This window comes from Papaver somniferum, chromosome 4, assembly GCF_003573695.1.
Source record: "Papaver somniferum cultivar HN1 chromosome 4, ASM357369v1, whole genome shotgun sequence".
NCBI classification, from domain to species: Eukaryota; Viridiplantae; Streptophyta; class Magnoliopsida; order Ranunculales; family Papaveraceae; genus Papaver; species Papaver somniferum.
The window spans coordinates 87,137,503-87,154,093 of NC_039361.1; the positions used below are offsets into that span (position 1 = coordinate 87,137,503).

The 16,591-nt window shown below is 35.3% G+C and overlaps 1 protein-coding gene and 1 long non-coding RNA gene across 3 annotated transcripts; one reads left to right on the forward strand and one right to left on the reverse strand.

Annotated features, from left to right (window-relative positions):
- Window positions 1-6,047: 6,047 nt before the first annotated feature.
- LOC113274066 (D-cysteine desulfhydrase 2, mitochondrial-like) lies at window positions 6,048-10,149 on the reverse strand. Its single transcript, XM_026523588.1, has 7 exons — window positions 9,976-10,149; window positions 8,286-8,615; window positions 7,748-7,790; window positions 7,277-7,639; window positions 7,043-7,172; window positions 6,779-6,955; window positions 6,048-6,481 (listed from the first exon to the last, which is right to left on the reverse strand). The coding sequence occupies exons 1-7, from the start codon at window positions 10,060-10,062 to the stop codon at window positions 6,241-6,243; spliced, it is 1,371 nt and encodes a 456-aa protein (XP_026379373.1). The 5' UTR covers window positions 10,063-10,149; the 3' UTR covers window positions 6,048-6,240.
- A 2,362-nt stretch (window positions 10,150-12,511) lies between these two features.
- LOC113276082 lies at window positions 12,512-16,133 on the forward strand. Of its 2 annotated transcripts, none has more exons than XR_003323942.1 (7): window positions 12,512-12,795; window positions 13,271-13,372; window positions 13,828-13,893; window positions 14,345-14,451; window positions 14,605-14,752; window positions 15,170-15,305; window positions 15,695-16,133. It is a non-coding gene; the product is annotated as an uncharacterized LOC113276082 (long non-coding RNA). The 2 variants fall into 2 exon arrangements; XR_003323941.1 differs by having other exon boundaries at window positions 12,519-12,795; window positions 14,605-14,739.
- Window positions 16,134-16,591: the final 458 nt, after the last annotated feature.

Below are 16,591 nucleotides of genomic sequence, written 5' to 3' on the forward strand. Positions count from 1 at the left end.
CTAACTATTAATTTTAATTTCGGATTCAAAGAGATTGAGATCTGATTTTAGTTTTTGATTTCTGGTAATATTAGAGTTAAACTTCTTCGAATTATTAAAGAGAGAGAAGTAATTATGATGATGATGATGGTGGTTCTGTCGGTGGCGGTGAAGGAGGTATGATATTTCATTTTAGGTTTTAGAGATTTTTAAAAATTGATTTCGTGTTTGTATATGATTTCATTCAGATTTAATCTGTGTTTTATATCGATTTAATTGATCTCGAGAGTATTGGATGATCTATATTTTGGGTTTTAGGTTTTGATTTCTAGTAATTTTAGAGTTGAAAAAGTAATGATGATGCTGGTGCTGGCGGTGGTGGAGGAGGTATGATTTGTTGTTGTGTTCTGCAGATCAAAATTCAACTTACATCAATTTCTGGTCATCTTACAATATAGTAGTGATTTAGGTGTCTTATTTGTCATGTTAGAAGAGATTTAGTAAACAGTGATATATATATATATAGCTATTATTTAGGTACAATATGATCCTGATCATAGACGTTTTTCTTCCTATATGACACTCAGACATTCAACTCAGCTTAGGCTGCACTTGTACTCAAGTTGAAGAGTAGAAAAACCAAGTCATGTGTAGATAATCTCTTAAAAAGGTCGGTATTAGTTTCAGTAGGTAATATCTTAAACAAGTTGGGATTAATTTCAGTAGGTAATCTCTTAAATAGGTCGGGATTAGTTTCAGAATCCTCTATGTATGGGGAATGTATGTATTGTGGCAAAGAAGCACCGATTTCACGTTCCTCCTTATGAGAAATACGTATGTACATGTTATCCTGATGATAAAGTTCCTCTCAGTACAAGCAAGCAGTCAGATGGAAAAAATTTAAAAGGTAGTACTTCAAATAGTAGAATGTATTGCAAATCACGTTTAATCTGTGGGTGTCTGGATAATCAAATATCAATGAAGCAAATCTTATTGATAGTTAAAACATGTGGCTTGCTTTCTGAAAATCCATAAATGGGTTATCTTTGGAAGTGATCAGGTTCTTAAGTTTCCTAATATCTCCTGGTTTTGTTTGAATGAATTGTGCTCTGAAATATTTATTGACACTTAATAGCTTGATGAGCTTAGGTTGAACATTGAGATGACTGGGAGATTAATTTCAATGATCTAGACAAGAAGCTGAAGGAGCATGAGGTAATGGGATGATGTCTTATTGTTTTAATGTTTAAGTTTAATATATTATTAACTGAGCGTCGTGAAGCATGTAAGTGTTTGGTCCTACTACTGTCTCCTTGCTCTTTGGTAAGAAAACTTTAAATGCATATCAAGTGACATAAATTTTGCGTGCATACTTGCTTAATTTTGCACAGCTAATGGTTGTGCTGGAGTGATGAAATTTAGTTGGAGATTTCTAAGTCCAGGGAGAATGAGAGTATAAGAAAAATTTGCTAGGAGCTTAAAGTTAAAACTAAAAGGTTCAGGATCTTTATATGCTAGATTTGATGAGCGTATAGTCCATAGGGACTATTCTATTCCTAATTAATAGTGTTGTTTGCATCACATTTTACAGTGTACATTCACAAAATATATGAGTCTGTTAGCTATTTATCCAAGAAAAAACACACCTACACGTACATCAGTTCGCACACAATGACGGGGATCACATTAGTTTGCTTATGTTTTTCTTATATGTTTATCTTGCTTGTCATCTTTCTTTTGATTCTTTCAGTTCATATTGCTTATCATCTTGCTTTTGTTTCTTTCTGTTCATTTTGTTTATAGACCCTCTGTTCGTTTTTTTGCGCATCATTTCTGTTCTTTCACATACAGAAACTAGCATGTCATTACAGATAGAAACTTGTATGTCACAATGCACATTAAGTCGAACTTGTGGTGTAATGGTATCACAACTGACTCCAGTCAGAAGATGCGTGTTCGATTCACGTCAAGTTCACTATTTTTAGTACATTAATTTTTGGGATCAACTTTGATCGTTGACACTAGTTTCTGGGATCAACTTTAGTTGTTGACCCCATATATAATAGGAACATTTTCTGAAAATCTAATTTTGGGGATCAATTTTGGTTGTTGACCCCAGATTTTGGGATCAATTTCGGTTGTTGACACCGCACTAATATGAACATTTTAAAAAGATAATTTTTTGGATCAATTTTTATCGTCAACACGAGACATTGGGTCTTCTGTTGTTGACACAGGATATTTATTGTTAAATTTAGTTGTTGACCCCATATATATATTATGAACATTTTCTGAAATTCTAATTTTGGGGATCAATTTCAGTTGTTGATCCCAAATTTTGGGATATATTATGAACATTTTTTGAAATTCTAATTTTGGGGATCAACTTCGGTTGTTGATCCCAGATTTTGGGGTCAATTTCGGTTGTTGACACCGCACTAATCCAAACATTAAAAAAGAATTGGGATCAATTTTTATCGTTAACACGAGACATTGGGTCAATTTCTGTTGTTGACCCCATATATAATATGAACATTTTTTGAAATTCTAATTTCGGGGATCAATTTCGGTTGTTGACACTGCACTAATCTGAACATTTTCAAAAAAAATATTTTTGGGATCAACATTTTCAAAAAATATATTTTTGGGATCACCTTTTATTGTCAACACGAGACATGGGGTCAACTCCCGTTGTTGACACGGGATATTTATTGTTAACTTTGGTTGTGGACACGACACTCTTTAAACAGGATGTTCCTGAGTTCTAGACATGTGTCAACTTCGAATGTTGACGTCGCTTTAGGGGTCAACTTCCGTTGTTGACACGAGTTATTGGTGTCAACTTTGGTTGTTGACACCAATTTTAGATGTCAATTTCGGTTGTTGACTCCACAATTTGGAGCCAATATGTTTCCGAATTTCCAGATTTTGGTATCAACTTGGCTTGTTGACACCATTAAAAAAATCACATTAATTTGTTTGTATATCTAAGTTATTTGCCATAAATTATATACCTGCAAGTCATCCTGTAGCAACATTTCATTTACAACAATAGACATATTATCTTATACAACCACATTCTTATCATAAAAACTCAAAAGTGACCCAACCTTTAAATTTACAAACTTCCGATGATGTACATATTACCACCAAATTGACCAAGCTTGAGAATTCACTGATGAGCACAACCTTCCTGGTATAATAATGTCTAGAAGAGAAGTTCCCCTGAACCGAAAGTACCCGCAAGATACTTAAAACATTATATTTGAATATTCGAACATAAGCCAATGAGAAATTGATGCACTTAATTAACTGATTCATATTTTCAGCTAAAGTATTTGTTAATCCAATATAAATATACTCGATGTATGTGCCAGAAAAAAGATCATGTTGACCATGATAATCTAAAGATAGACATGCTAAGATCAAAATGTCTGTAGTGAGCCAGTAGAAAGAAGCATGCTCTACAGTGCTTAACCAACTACCCTATGACTTATTGTCCCACAGTCATATCATAGTTTTGCTCCAAAACTAAACTCACGATAGAACATTTAACACTAACAAAGAGTAGCTAGTTAATGTTGTCTGTTAACAATAGATGGAGATTCAAAACTCGATTTGGCTCTAACCTTTAATAACTAACTAAAGAAAGTTTTGTCAACTGAACATACAAGAACAAGCCAAAATGCATAACCAAATTGTTTTTCAAATACATGAATTTTACCTTTGACAGCGTTATGCGGTTCCTCTTCTTCTTCTTCTTCTTCAATTATCTTCCCCACCTTTTCGTTTTGTTGGTTTCTTTAAAAAAAGAATTGTTTTCTCGATATACTTTAAACAACAAAAATAGTTAGCATTTACTACAGAGAGCACGTCATCTTTTTTCATTTACAAAATGCAGATTTATAATTACAGAAAGATTTTTGTATCAACCTAGGTTGTTGATCCCTGTTTTGAGTCAACTCTGGTTGTTGACACCAGTTTCTGGAAAAACATGTTCCTGGATTTCAGTTTTGCAGCATCAACTTCTATTGTTGATCCCACATATTGGGGTCGACTTTGGTTGTTGACACCAGTTCTCTCGAAATCTGCTGCATGCTTTTTCTATTTGTCATCAATTCATTCATCCATTTACAATTAAAGTTAAAGTCGTGAATTCATGAACGAATACTCAAACTTGAAGATTCTGGTTCACCGTGAAACAATAAATATTATAAATCATTGGTATGAACAAACACAATCACTCATCAACCACAGTTGAGTTTTCAACCAAAAAACACTATAAATCATTCATCAACCGCAACTCCAACCACAAACAACACAATTCATTCATTCATTATTCAAACCATCATAATTTCATAATTCTGTGAACTTAACATTATGCAGTTGAGTTTTACCTATATAAGTTGACATTTCTTCCTATATTTACACTAACAATGCAGTTCAATTTTGTTTCGATCACATATAACTGGGAACCATTACAAAATTAGTACCGATATGACAAAGTTGATTTGACAACAAAAATCAAAATAAACGAATCAAATAATTTAATGAAATCAACAAAAACTTGTAGCAAAATTAAGCAAATTAAAACCCGCATCTGTATTAGTTACACTAACTAAATCTGTACAAGAAATTAACATGCATCAATTTTTCAAAAATAAAAACTGATTTCAAAATAGAACTTGTAAGAAATAAAAAAACAAACTTGTTTTCAAACAAAATAATCAAATCGATTATTAAGAACACAGTAAATAGAAGAGGAAATTCGTGTTTTACCTTTTGAATCCTGTTTTTCAATCTTCAAATTATGAATAACATAGTAAATCGAAACCTAATTTGATGATTTCCGCAATGATTTTGATCTTTTTTAAACTATAACAAATCTCTAAAGATCGTGATTTCATTCTTCAGTTTTTCAGTTTCTCTGAAAGCATTGAAATGTGAAATATATACGGGGGCACTTTAATAATCTAGTAATCCGGATTTCTGGCTTCTAAAAGAAGTAGGGGTATATTTATTTCTGGGAAGGATATATTTGTTGAGTGTCAAAAGCAAGGATATATAATTAATGTACCCTACAAAAATAGAAAAAGTTTGTAGACATTCCACTCGCGATCTTTATTGATTAGCGATTTTAAGAAAGTCGACGAATGCTAGTGAGTTCTTTCCTTATATGGGCCACAGATGTACATCAAGCTGAAGCAGAGGTTACTTCAAGCCTAACCATGGACCAAGAGTCTTAGTACTAAGCAGTAGAAGCAGGTGAATATGCCTGCCTTTTCAGTGGCTACGGTAGAAGATCATCAACCCATCATTACCAGATGTAAGTCTTTAGTTCACAATATGGTAGGTGTGTTGTGCCGAGAGGTACATACTGTTCCTCAAGGCAGTCCAGGATCTGGCATCAGAAACAGAAACTAAACATTTGACGGGAGCTAATGCACATAGAGCACAAAAGACACAAAGATTTAACGTGGTTCGGCAGTGTGCCTACGTCCACGGTCTTTCAAATTCACTTCATTCATTCGTAATCAGAGAACACACTACACAATTGACACTCAATACCCCTTCTTCCACAATTTCTCAACTCACCATCATCTCTTTCCCAACTCTCCCAGCCCTACAACTATACATCTTGCTAATGGAGAGATTACTTCTCTTCTTTATGAGGGGATAGATGCCTACAACCTAAGAGTTTAGACAAGATTGATGTAGATGACCTAAAACTTAATGCCTACATTTATAGGTTTACAATAGGGTGATTACTTGGAAACCAAGTTCCGCTTCAACTAAGAACAAGAAAACCCCTGTTTAGATGGGATTCTAAACATATGTCAAACCTGATTTAGGAAATCAGTTAGTTGTTTCCTAAAATTCGAGCCAACATCTAACAAGGTGTTCAAGTGGTCTTTACTAATAGGACTTGTGATACAGCAGCTGATCAGCTAGCTAAGTATGCTAAAAGGACCAATAATAGTGCAGAGTGGTAGTTGAAAGAGAGAGTTGCAAAATAAAATAAATAAATAAATATTTGTTCATGTACTTCATCAAAATCATAGCTCACGAGTAAATTTGATGATCCTAAGCAACCTGCACTCAGTTATGTTGCTCAGAATCTCAAGGCCATTATTGAGGTCGAGCACTGATAAGCTTGATAATTAATTAGGATATCCGCCTTCATTTCAGTACCAGCAATCTCTTCATTTAATAATTAATCAAATTGCTGTCTCTCTACTGTCAGTCAGTAGATGCCCACATTTACTTCTTGAGCGTATAGAAAGAAGATTTGTACCTTTGAGCTAAACCAAACATCCCAAGAGTGCCACCTGTATGAAGCATCACAACTTTGGCATCCCCTTTGGAAGAGGAAGCTTTTCTTCTGCAAAGACAAATCGCGTGTTCCCAAGCTGCCAGGGTGTAGACAGGGTCCAGCAGAATACCACTTTGCTGAGCAATTTTCTGGCATGTCTCTATTTCTCCTTTCAAGACATTTCCAAATCTGAAAAACATACAAGCTTTGGTTCAGGGACAGAATTATCCATATGGAGAAATTAGTAACGCGTGATGTCAGGCATCAATTAGACCTTTTACCATTTTATCATAATCTACCTAGGAACAAGTATTTCTAACAAAAACAAAATTTGGAATATGAAGGGAGCTGCTTCTGTGATAGGATATTAAGACAGGGTCGTCAAATTCGGTGATCCCCTGAGCGTAATATAGCATGGATTTCAGATTCAATGAATATTTAACAAGCAGAGCGAATGGCTAATAAGAAAAATGAAGTACAGCTTACTTTCTGGGGTTCGTTCTGTCTACCCAATGCACAATGCTGTCACTATCACCATTTAATGACTGATCCATTTCTTGCGAGCAACAAAACCTTTTGAAATCAGATATTAAGCGCTTTTTTTGCTTCCTGTAACCCTCAATAGTATCAGCCAACATCACTCCAGTTATCTCCCACGGCAAGCTGACATATAAGAAAATAACCATTAGCATATTTTGGAGCTCCACACCTTCTGTATATATGGAAGTCATATTGTAAACTGAAGCACACCCAAAACAAATAGCTCCGAGGCCTAAACCAACAGCTGTGGTTCCAGTCCCACAATCAACAACAATTTTCAAGGGTTGTTCTTTCCCAAATATATGATCTTGAGACAAATACTCCACGAGGCGAATGAAACCTGCAGAAAATCACAGGTAAAGAAAGATTCTACTCAGGCTACCAAGATAAAAGTTCTTAAAGCTATTAAAAAGTGATCCTACTGCTTTGCGGAATTTTTATTACCTAACAATCCAGCAAAATCCCCTGCACCCTCATTTATAATGATAACCTTTCTTTGACGATTTTCAGCAATTGACCCTGAGATGACACACTTAGAATAAATCTGCACAGAGTTTGCTGCCATAGACTTTTGGGTGGTACAAGATTCGTTAAGAATATCACTAAACCATATCACAGAACCAGTGCTTCCTGCCACAAAATCAGCATGCCCACTGAGCATCTCTTCCCTTTTAGCATACAGAGATCTTGGAACATATATGGCATTGCCATACATCGTGGTTATCAAATTGTAGCCTGTTGGAATATCAGGTTGTTCTCCATGTAGTACTAAATGTGACGCTAGTCCTCTCTCAGCACAAGAAACAGCTGCACAGTCACATTGAAAGAATGTGCGAGACTTCAGAGAAAAGCTAACCAACGAAGGAATAAAGAAAAGTTAACCAAATTACACCGAATGGATCATGAAAATCCTACCAACAGCTGCTGCATGTGCACTTTGACAACCTCCACAGGTAACCTGATGAAGTTGTCAACAGTACGTTACTAACTCGAACAGTGCACCTTAGTTTTCTTGATCGTGATTGCGTTTACAGATCAATGAAAGAACAAAAATAAGGTGCAAGTTATACAAACATATGCATAATTAACCAGGGAAGTTATGGCGGCAATATACTTGCACACGTGGAGCATGTGCAGAGAAAAGTGGGCAACAAAATGAATACAAACTAGAGAATCCCCTCATGCCAAAGAATAATGGCATTGGTTTGACATCAGTTTTACAGTTCTAACCGGATAGCTCCACTGGTCGTCATTAAAATCAAAGTAAAGCATTTATGGGTAAACTCGTAAAAGTAACTTGGTTTTGTGTTACCTGATCAATACATACTCATAATCACGTGAACAGCGTAACATATTCAAAGAGATTTTTACACCATGCTACATTGAAAAATTCAAAACAACATATGCAACAGTGCAAGTATTACCCGTACTAGTTCAGAGGATGATGTCTCACCACATCAGTAACACAATAATCTTCTACTAGAGGCAGCAATCCATCCAACTTTCTCGCTTTGTTACCATTCACAAGGGGATGCAACAAATCATCTCGCACAACATAAAACGACGGGCCTTGTCTTTCCTTCATCATTTCATAACCCAAAGATGGTCTAGTATCATTTAAGAAAGAATATCCACATGTTTCATTTTCTTCAGTCAGTTGTTGAAGCTCATCGATATTTAGCTTTACTTGGTGAATTTTTGTATCTGGACTAGCCAACGCCCACCTTCTGTCAAGAAATTCCGACATAAATGTTCTATCCCATTGCTTCAAACGGGAAATACCCTGATTAAAATAAACCAACTATCAAATGTCGATGGCGTTCACCCAAGTTCACTAAAAGATATAAAAGCACTTTCGAAGTATGAAAACTCTGTCCTCATCTTAACTAAACATTTCCCTCTAGGCATAGTTATCGAAGTTAAATAATATGGAGTATTGAGGATAGGAAGAAGTCTAGCAAGGGACACCAATTCTCAATAGAAAACCCCTATCTACACTACTAAGCAACCGCTGGGTAACTAAGTAAATCCACCTACGGGCGATGCTTCTTCACTCACCATGCAACTCAAGAGAATTGGCATTAACTAGTTTCCCTTGAATACAGACAACAGCTTGGTATTTTTTATAGCTTAACATATGAACAAATATGTATGGCTCAAGTACGGTGGATGCAGTAAGTAATTGATGCACGATGATAATGAAGTTTGATTATCATCGTCAGCACTAGAGTTCTGCAGGCTTATCACATTGCTACAAGCATATTAAACAAGACCACTTAACATTGGTAAGGCAACGATCCCATAGCCCCGGATCATCCGCATGCAATGAGAACACAAAACAATAAACTAGAGATAACTTAAATAAACAGGGGGTCAGTCCACGAGTGAGTTTGGGGGAGTTTAATGTATTTTGAATCTTGGGGATTTTGAGGGAGTGTAAGAGAGTGTGGGGAGTTTGAGAGAGTTTGGTGTTTTGAGTGTGGGGAGTTTGAGAGATTCTCCAGAAATCTCTACTTTTTTGAGAGATTTGGAGTAAGGAAAAAATACAGTATAAACTCCCTACAACTCCCCCAAAAACACCAACTCCCTAGCATTCTAATTTTAATGACTAACAGGGAGTTTGAGAGTTTCTTTCAAACTCCCCCACGACTAACAGGGTTTTTTAGGGAGTTTGTGAGACTCTTCTAAACTCTCCCACGACTAACAGAGATTTCGAGAGACTCCTTTGAACTCCCCCACGACTAACAGGAAAAAACCAAACTACACCCAACTCCCCCGAGGAAAGATTCACTTCATCTCAAAATTCAGCTAAACTAAAAGGAACAGTTTTTCACATTTGACTCCAAGGAGATTTCTAATTAATAAACGCTTATACTCTCTTCGGAGCCTGCTCATTTGGCCTCCCTATCAAAGTGGTGAGGAAAGAAAGCATCAATCTTTTTTCCGTTTACAAACCCCCATTGCTGAAAAAGAATTTCCAGCAAAACCCAAATTACCAATTCAACTAAAGAGTCTATAATCAAAAGAGAACTCATGTTATTTTATTTTTGATCAACATAAGAGAACTCATGTTATTACTTGTAAAATCTCTTGTATATATTTGGTATAACGTATAAGAGAGAAGAAGAGGATATGGCAAAAACCTGGTATTTTATGGGAGCTACTCTTGAACAAAATTCCAATTTCATGATTAGATTTGCAGGATATCTGGATAGATGATGAAGTTTCATCTGCTCTCTTTCACTGTTCTGGGCAACGTTGTACTCTCGTCTCTAGTTTCGGAAAACGCTAATATACGTATATCAAAGAGGGAAACATACGGTTTGTTCCAAAACGTGGGAATCAAGTGTTTGACCCTCTCCTTACACTTTCTTACTTTGTTGGCCTTGATTTGAGATGGATTCACATTTTTCAAGCCCATCTGAAAGAGAGGGGCCTAAACAATAACATGTAGGGTTATTTTTAAGGGTGCACACGGTATGGTTCGGTTCGGTTCTTGCCGAGACCGAGTACCTGTACCTTACACCCTTCGGTACCAAAAAAATGGACCTGTCCCGGTACCGAGTACCTCGGTTCCGGTTCCGGTCGGTACCGGTTCCATTTCAGGGGAAAAAAAATAATCTACTGCCCTGTTTTTTAGTTTTTTACCTGTTTTTTTTACATATTTTTCAATATCTCAAAGCAACAACTAATAAGTAGCAATATTAATAGCAAACCAAACAAACAATGTCTTGAAAATCTTACTGTTTACGTTTGTGCCCTGCCAGTCTGTAAACTTGTTAAGCACATATTATCACAACTGGAGCATGTGAAACTTGATGATGACATAGCATATATGAACTTGAAATGAGAGCTTGTTGACTGAATTATGTTTATGCCCATCACAGGTAGACGAGGAATGCACAAATACCAAATGACAAACCTTGAATGTGCAGTATCAACAACCCTCTAGAATTACTGAATTAGTGAACTCCAAGAACTTAAATCTGCACTTCAGCACCTAATCAAAAGCACAAGAAAAACAAATAAATTAGATTTCAACAACATTTAATAAACCCAATTCAGAAAACCCACTCCACTCATACACTTGATCAAGTCAGATAACTTCTCAGTACCTATTGATTCTTCATTTCAATAAAATCCATTTTATTTAGACAAACATGGAGGTGATGAAACACAAGAAGATTCATGAAACATAAGAACTAACTACTTGTCATTCTTGTCCTGCTCTAACATGTAATTGCATTTAACTACTTGGTACTTATATAGCATCATCAACAAAGTCTAACAGCAGTATAATGAACCAAATCGTAATCCCAGATTGCTAATTGTAACTAGTAGGAACACCTAACCCATATTAACTTTATAAACAAAAGTTACAAAACCACAGAATTGGAGCATCACTGCAAGTAAATGCACTTTGACAACACCAGAAATCAGAACAATTACTAACACCCTAATTTCATTAACAAAAAGAAAAAGAAGTACTCAAATTACTAAAACAGCACCATTACCATTCAAAAATTAGCACTAGACACTAGACAGTGAATTAGGAACAACATAATCCAAAACAAAAACAAATCTCTAACCTTTTCCTTCTGTTTCTCCACTCCCTTAGATAATCTGATTGATACTTAATCCAGTTCAGTTCCTTTCTTTTCCCTTTGTCTTACCCTGTGAAAGTGAAACCCTAATATATTCAGACATAGATTTCAAGATTAAAAGATTCAAAACTTCACAAAAGTAATGTTACCTTCTTGAAGATCAGATAATGCTGTCATTCAAATTATGAAGCTCAATTATTGCCTGTTGAACAGATTAGGAAGAAAAGAAAAAGTTGAACCCCAATTAAAATTCAAAACTAAAACAAACCAACAACTCAAATCAAAATGAATACATAAAAATACAAACCAATGCTCAGATTCATCAAAAATGCCCAAAAATAAATAATTCATGAACAACCTAATCAATCCTCAAAGTTCACTGGATCTAGACCAATCAAAGCCAAAATCATAAAATTCTGATAACAACTAAACATGATTTGACGAATCAACTAAAACAATTAGAAACCACATACAACATGATCTTCGTAATGAATCACCACAAAAAATTACAAACCTAACTTCGTAATAAATCACCACAGAAAATGAAAATCCGCAACATCTGATTACCTCTTAGTAAGAACTGAGACATAAACTCATATCAATCGACGAGACAGAGGAGTAATCCAACAGAGTTCTTCTTCTTCACTTATTCAGTTATTCTCCTTCTCAGAGACAGAGGAGAGAGTCGAGAGACGGAAAGAATAGAAATTAGAAACCCTAGCCTATAATGTTTGGTTATATACCACCACTTAATCCAACGGTTATTATTGATCTATCATCCCCTAAATCTGACGGCTACAATCAATCGGTACAGACGGTACGGTTCGGTACGGGACTAGGCCAGGACCGTGTACCTGTACCTCCCTAGCCTCGGTTCCTATTTTTAGGACCGGTACCTGTACCCCGTTCCTCGGTTCGGTACAAAACCAGGTACGATTCCACCGGTTCCGGGACGGTCCGTCGGTCCGGCTCGGTTCCTGTGCACCCTTAGTTATTTTGTTTAAATGTTTTTGCTGACGTCAACATTAATAAAATATCATTCCGAAAATAGCCTCTTAAATCGGGAAGACTATTTCCTCTTCCTGTTTTCTTCAGTTGTTTTATTTTTTTGATCCACCACTAGGTGTTGAGATTTTACCTCTGCGAATTCAAACGACGTCGATACTCGTTGTAACACCACCATTGATTAGATCCACCACCAGAAATCTAATAATAATCACAACAGCAGATCGATCTTGACGATGTTGTTGATGATGATATATGAAATTGATTAGACAAATCAGGCATTGAAGTTTATGATTCAATTCGATTGACAGAAGGTTTCTTTTGCCAGAGCTTTAAACTCATCGAAGTTCTTAGGTATGTTTCGTTTTTTAATCTGCTTTCTATTTTAGAATGTTTTTCATCGAAGTTTTTAGGTATGTTTTTCGATTCGCAAGTGGAATTTGATTTTGATGAAAAATTAGTATTGATTAAAGAGAATCGTGTTTCGATTCATTAAGTTAGGACTCTAGAGTATCAATTTTCAATTTAATTAGTTATTGAGTTCATGTATACTTCCATTTTCGATTTAGTTAAGGCTACACCTTTTGTGATACTTATAGATCAGTTTTATCAGCTGTTTTTGTTTATAAAACTTTTACCTGTAGAGATAGTACACACTCATTCTAAAATCTGCGTCTTATGTTGTTTAAACTTTCACCTGTGCAGATACTATACACTCATTTTAAAATCTGTTTTCGTGTTGTTTAACCTTTTTACCTATGCGGATACTTTACGCTTATTTAAAATCTCTATAGCTAACATTTTTTGTTTTGTGTTTGTTTGCCATAAGTTTAAATCCAACTTAAACTAGGAGGATTTGATGGTAATAAGAAGAGTTTGAGAAAAGCTCTGATTAAGATTTCGCATGGCAGCACTGTCTAGGTCTTCTCCTGTAAGTTCAATTTCATATTTATGAATATTATTTTTTTCATAAACCAATTTTGTTATTCGAGTGAGTTGTGATGTTTGGATTTAAATTTAGTGTATGGATATTGGGTTTATTAGAGATAATAGATTGGGTATATAAACAATAATCTAATAGAAAAGACATGAGTGTGAAGAATATATTTTTAGTTTATCATTTTTATCATTTTTGGGAAGGAGTCAGTAGCCAACTAATTGCCGATATGAATTAGTTAGGGTTTCGAATATTGGATCCAAGTGATGATAGGAATAGAGCAGCAAATTGAATATTTTTGCAAAACATTTTTTGACTGTTTTGTGACATGATTTCAATCTACGAAATTTTGTGATTTTAGTATTGGATATTCAAAACTACATGTTGACTATCAAGGAATTATTCTAAACTAATTCTTCCTCTTCCTTGTCCTTGTAATCAAACTGCAGAACTATAATGATTCTTCCCAAACTACCGTACCGACCCTTAAAGATCACTTGGTAACTGTTGTTGAGGTAATCTTAAAAGTCGGTGCTAGTCGGCCCCGACAAAGGTTTCTCTACTCATTTCGCAGAATGGTTGCAAGTTTCGAGTATTTGCTCACCATCAGTCTATGATACAGTATCGTTTTTTTTTTCTTGAGCCTTATTTTCTCCAATGGTGGATATTTTATGCATAATGAACTGTGGATATATATATATTTTGAACATAATATTGTCTCTTGGTATTTGTGTGATTTGTTTCATGCTTAATTTAAACTTGAGCAAACCAAATTTATTGATATTTTTCCAGCAGAAAATGAAATATCGTGGATAATTTCTGCACATATCAAACTTTGTGGATATTTTCTGCACACAGTAGATTCTAGAAAGTTCCACGTATTTGCTTATCAAAGCTTAGTATCACTCATGTACGTTGTGTTATGTAGAGATCAGAAATTGGTTAAATTATTACACTTTTATGCAGGTGTACTGCAACTGCAGATAGCTAATCCATTAATAACAAGTCGAGACAAAGGAAGACGTGAACAATCAGCGGGATCTCTAATCAAAAGTCGTTGGTGACTGGTACAGGTGCTTATATTTTGTTTACTATACACATAAGCGGACTCTAATCAAAAGTTGTTGATGCCTGGTGCTTCTTTTTGGTTTACTATACATGTAAGGAACACATTGATTTCATAAGATTATGATCATTTTATTTAATGGTTTTTCTATCTCTTGTAGGTGTTATACCTGATTTCTGGTGGAGTCCCATGTGAAGGCTATACATTGTCCTCATAATCTATGGCCAACATTAGATGACACTAAAGTAGAATTACCATTTACAACCTGAGAGCATGTAACCATTACAGATGAAAGGTAGCAAAAGGATGTTAGTAATTTGACCAACTAAAAAAATTTGGTGGATGAAATGCATGAACTATGAATTTGTGGATATTTTCTGCACATCCGAAATGTTGTGGAGATTTTCTGCACATGGTGAATTATGGATATATTTTGTACAGACTAAAGCATGTTTTAATTCCACTCTTTCTTGGTATTTATATGATTTTGTTTCACTTTTTATACTTATGCATCATACTGAAATTGTCGGTATTTTCTGCATAAAATGAATTTGTGAATATGTTCTGCACGTACCCAAATTAGCGGTCTCAGTTTGGTCCTTTGTCTCGACGATGGACTAACCCCTAGGATTTGATGGAAGAAATGATTTTGTGTTAGTTGTATTAGTTGGTCCATCTTTTTTATTTGTGCATTTTAATCTTACTATCGGTGTTGGTTGATACAGGGACTATTCCATGGTAAAACAAGTGATCCAAACAAAGACGACTATTCATTCAGCTTGCGGAGTTCAAAAATTCAGCTTTCGGAGTTCAAGCTACTTGAAATTCTTGTGTCGAGTACCAAAACCAAAAATGAAATTGGTATGTATAGTTGTGTTGATATTTTCTGCACAAAATGAATTTGTGAATATTCTCTGCACACAATGAACTGCTGATATATAATGTACAAATTACCAGTCTTAATTGTGCAGTTCTTTATTTTGGACAATGGACTTACCACTAGGAATTAATTAGGGTTAAATTAACGCATGTTTTGGCTGTGACTTTGGAAATTTAAGAATTTTTGGTTACTACTGTTACCTGTTGACATTAAGCACAAAGCTCTTCTAATATTGCAGCTATTATCCACGGAGCATATAAGATGCATTCTGTAAAATCCTTAACTATTGTTAGATATTAGTTCAAATGGTTCATTTTTTCTATTTTATTTTTGTGCATTTGAATTTTACTATCGGAGTTGGTTAATGAAGGGACTATTTCATGGTAATCAAGTGATCCAGACAAAGACGACCATTCATTCAGCTTGCAGAGTTCAACCGACTTGAAATGTTCTACACCACTTCAACCTACAATCATAGTAAAAAACAGAGTTTGATCCTGGCTCAGAACGAACGCTAGCTATATGCTTAACACATGCAAGTTGAACGTTGCTTTCAGGGAGTTGGCCCTTGAGAAATTCTTGTGTCGAGTACCAGAACCAAAAATAAAATTGGTATGTGTAGTTGTGTTGATATTTTCTGCACAAAATAAATTTGTGAATATTTTCTGCACATAACAAATCTTGTGGATATTCTCTGCACACATTGAACTGCGGATACATAATGTACAAATTATCAGTCTCAATTTGTTGTGAATGAACAACAAATAATCAAACAATTCAAATTAATGAATGGATAAATGGTGAATTCACCTTCTGAATCAAAGATCCAGACCTAAACTGTGCAAATAGGCGCAGTCAAAAAATGGTTTAGTTTTCATTAATTTTCAGATAAAAACCTGATTGGGTTTTCTTATAACTTAAATACCCAATCATTAACCCTACCAGACCCTCAATGGATGAGCAACACGTGCCAAAGATCTAAAGGACACAGTTACACCAATAGCTAATGATAGAGAAGGTTAAAGGCACCTAACTAGATTACTACGAGCAGCCAGAGTGTCCTGAATTACATGTCACACTGTGACATTGCTTCCCCCAGAACATGATCCTTGTCCTCAAGGATAAATTTTGGATAATGAGCCTTTATGTTTGACAGAAACTCCCAAGTAGCATTCTCAGGTGAGGAATTGGTCCACTGCAAGAGTATTTGTCTCACCAATCTATGACCCTGAAGAATTGTTCTGGTGCTAAGTATCTTCTCAGGAAG

Excerpts from the sequence above, each read along its gene's own strand:
- LOC113274066 (XM_026523588.1), bottom strand. The coding sequence starts at position 10,062 with ATGAAACTTCATCATCTATCCAGATATCCTGCAAATCTAATCATGAAA. Across the intron at positions 8,616-9,975 it reads TAGCTCCCATAAAATACCAG|GGTATTTCCCGTTTGAAGCA; the intron begins GTTTTTGCCATA and ends TATTTTAATCAG. Across the intron at positions 7,173-7,276 it reads GGATTTTGCTGGATTGTTAG|GTTTCATTCGCCTCGTGGAG; the intron begins GTAATAAAAATT and ends GATTTTCTGCAG.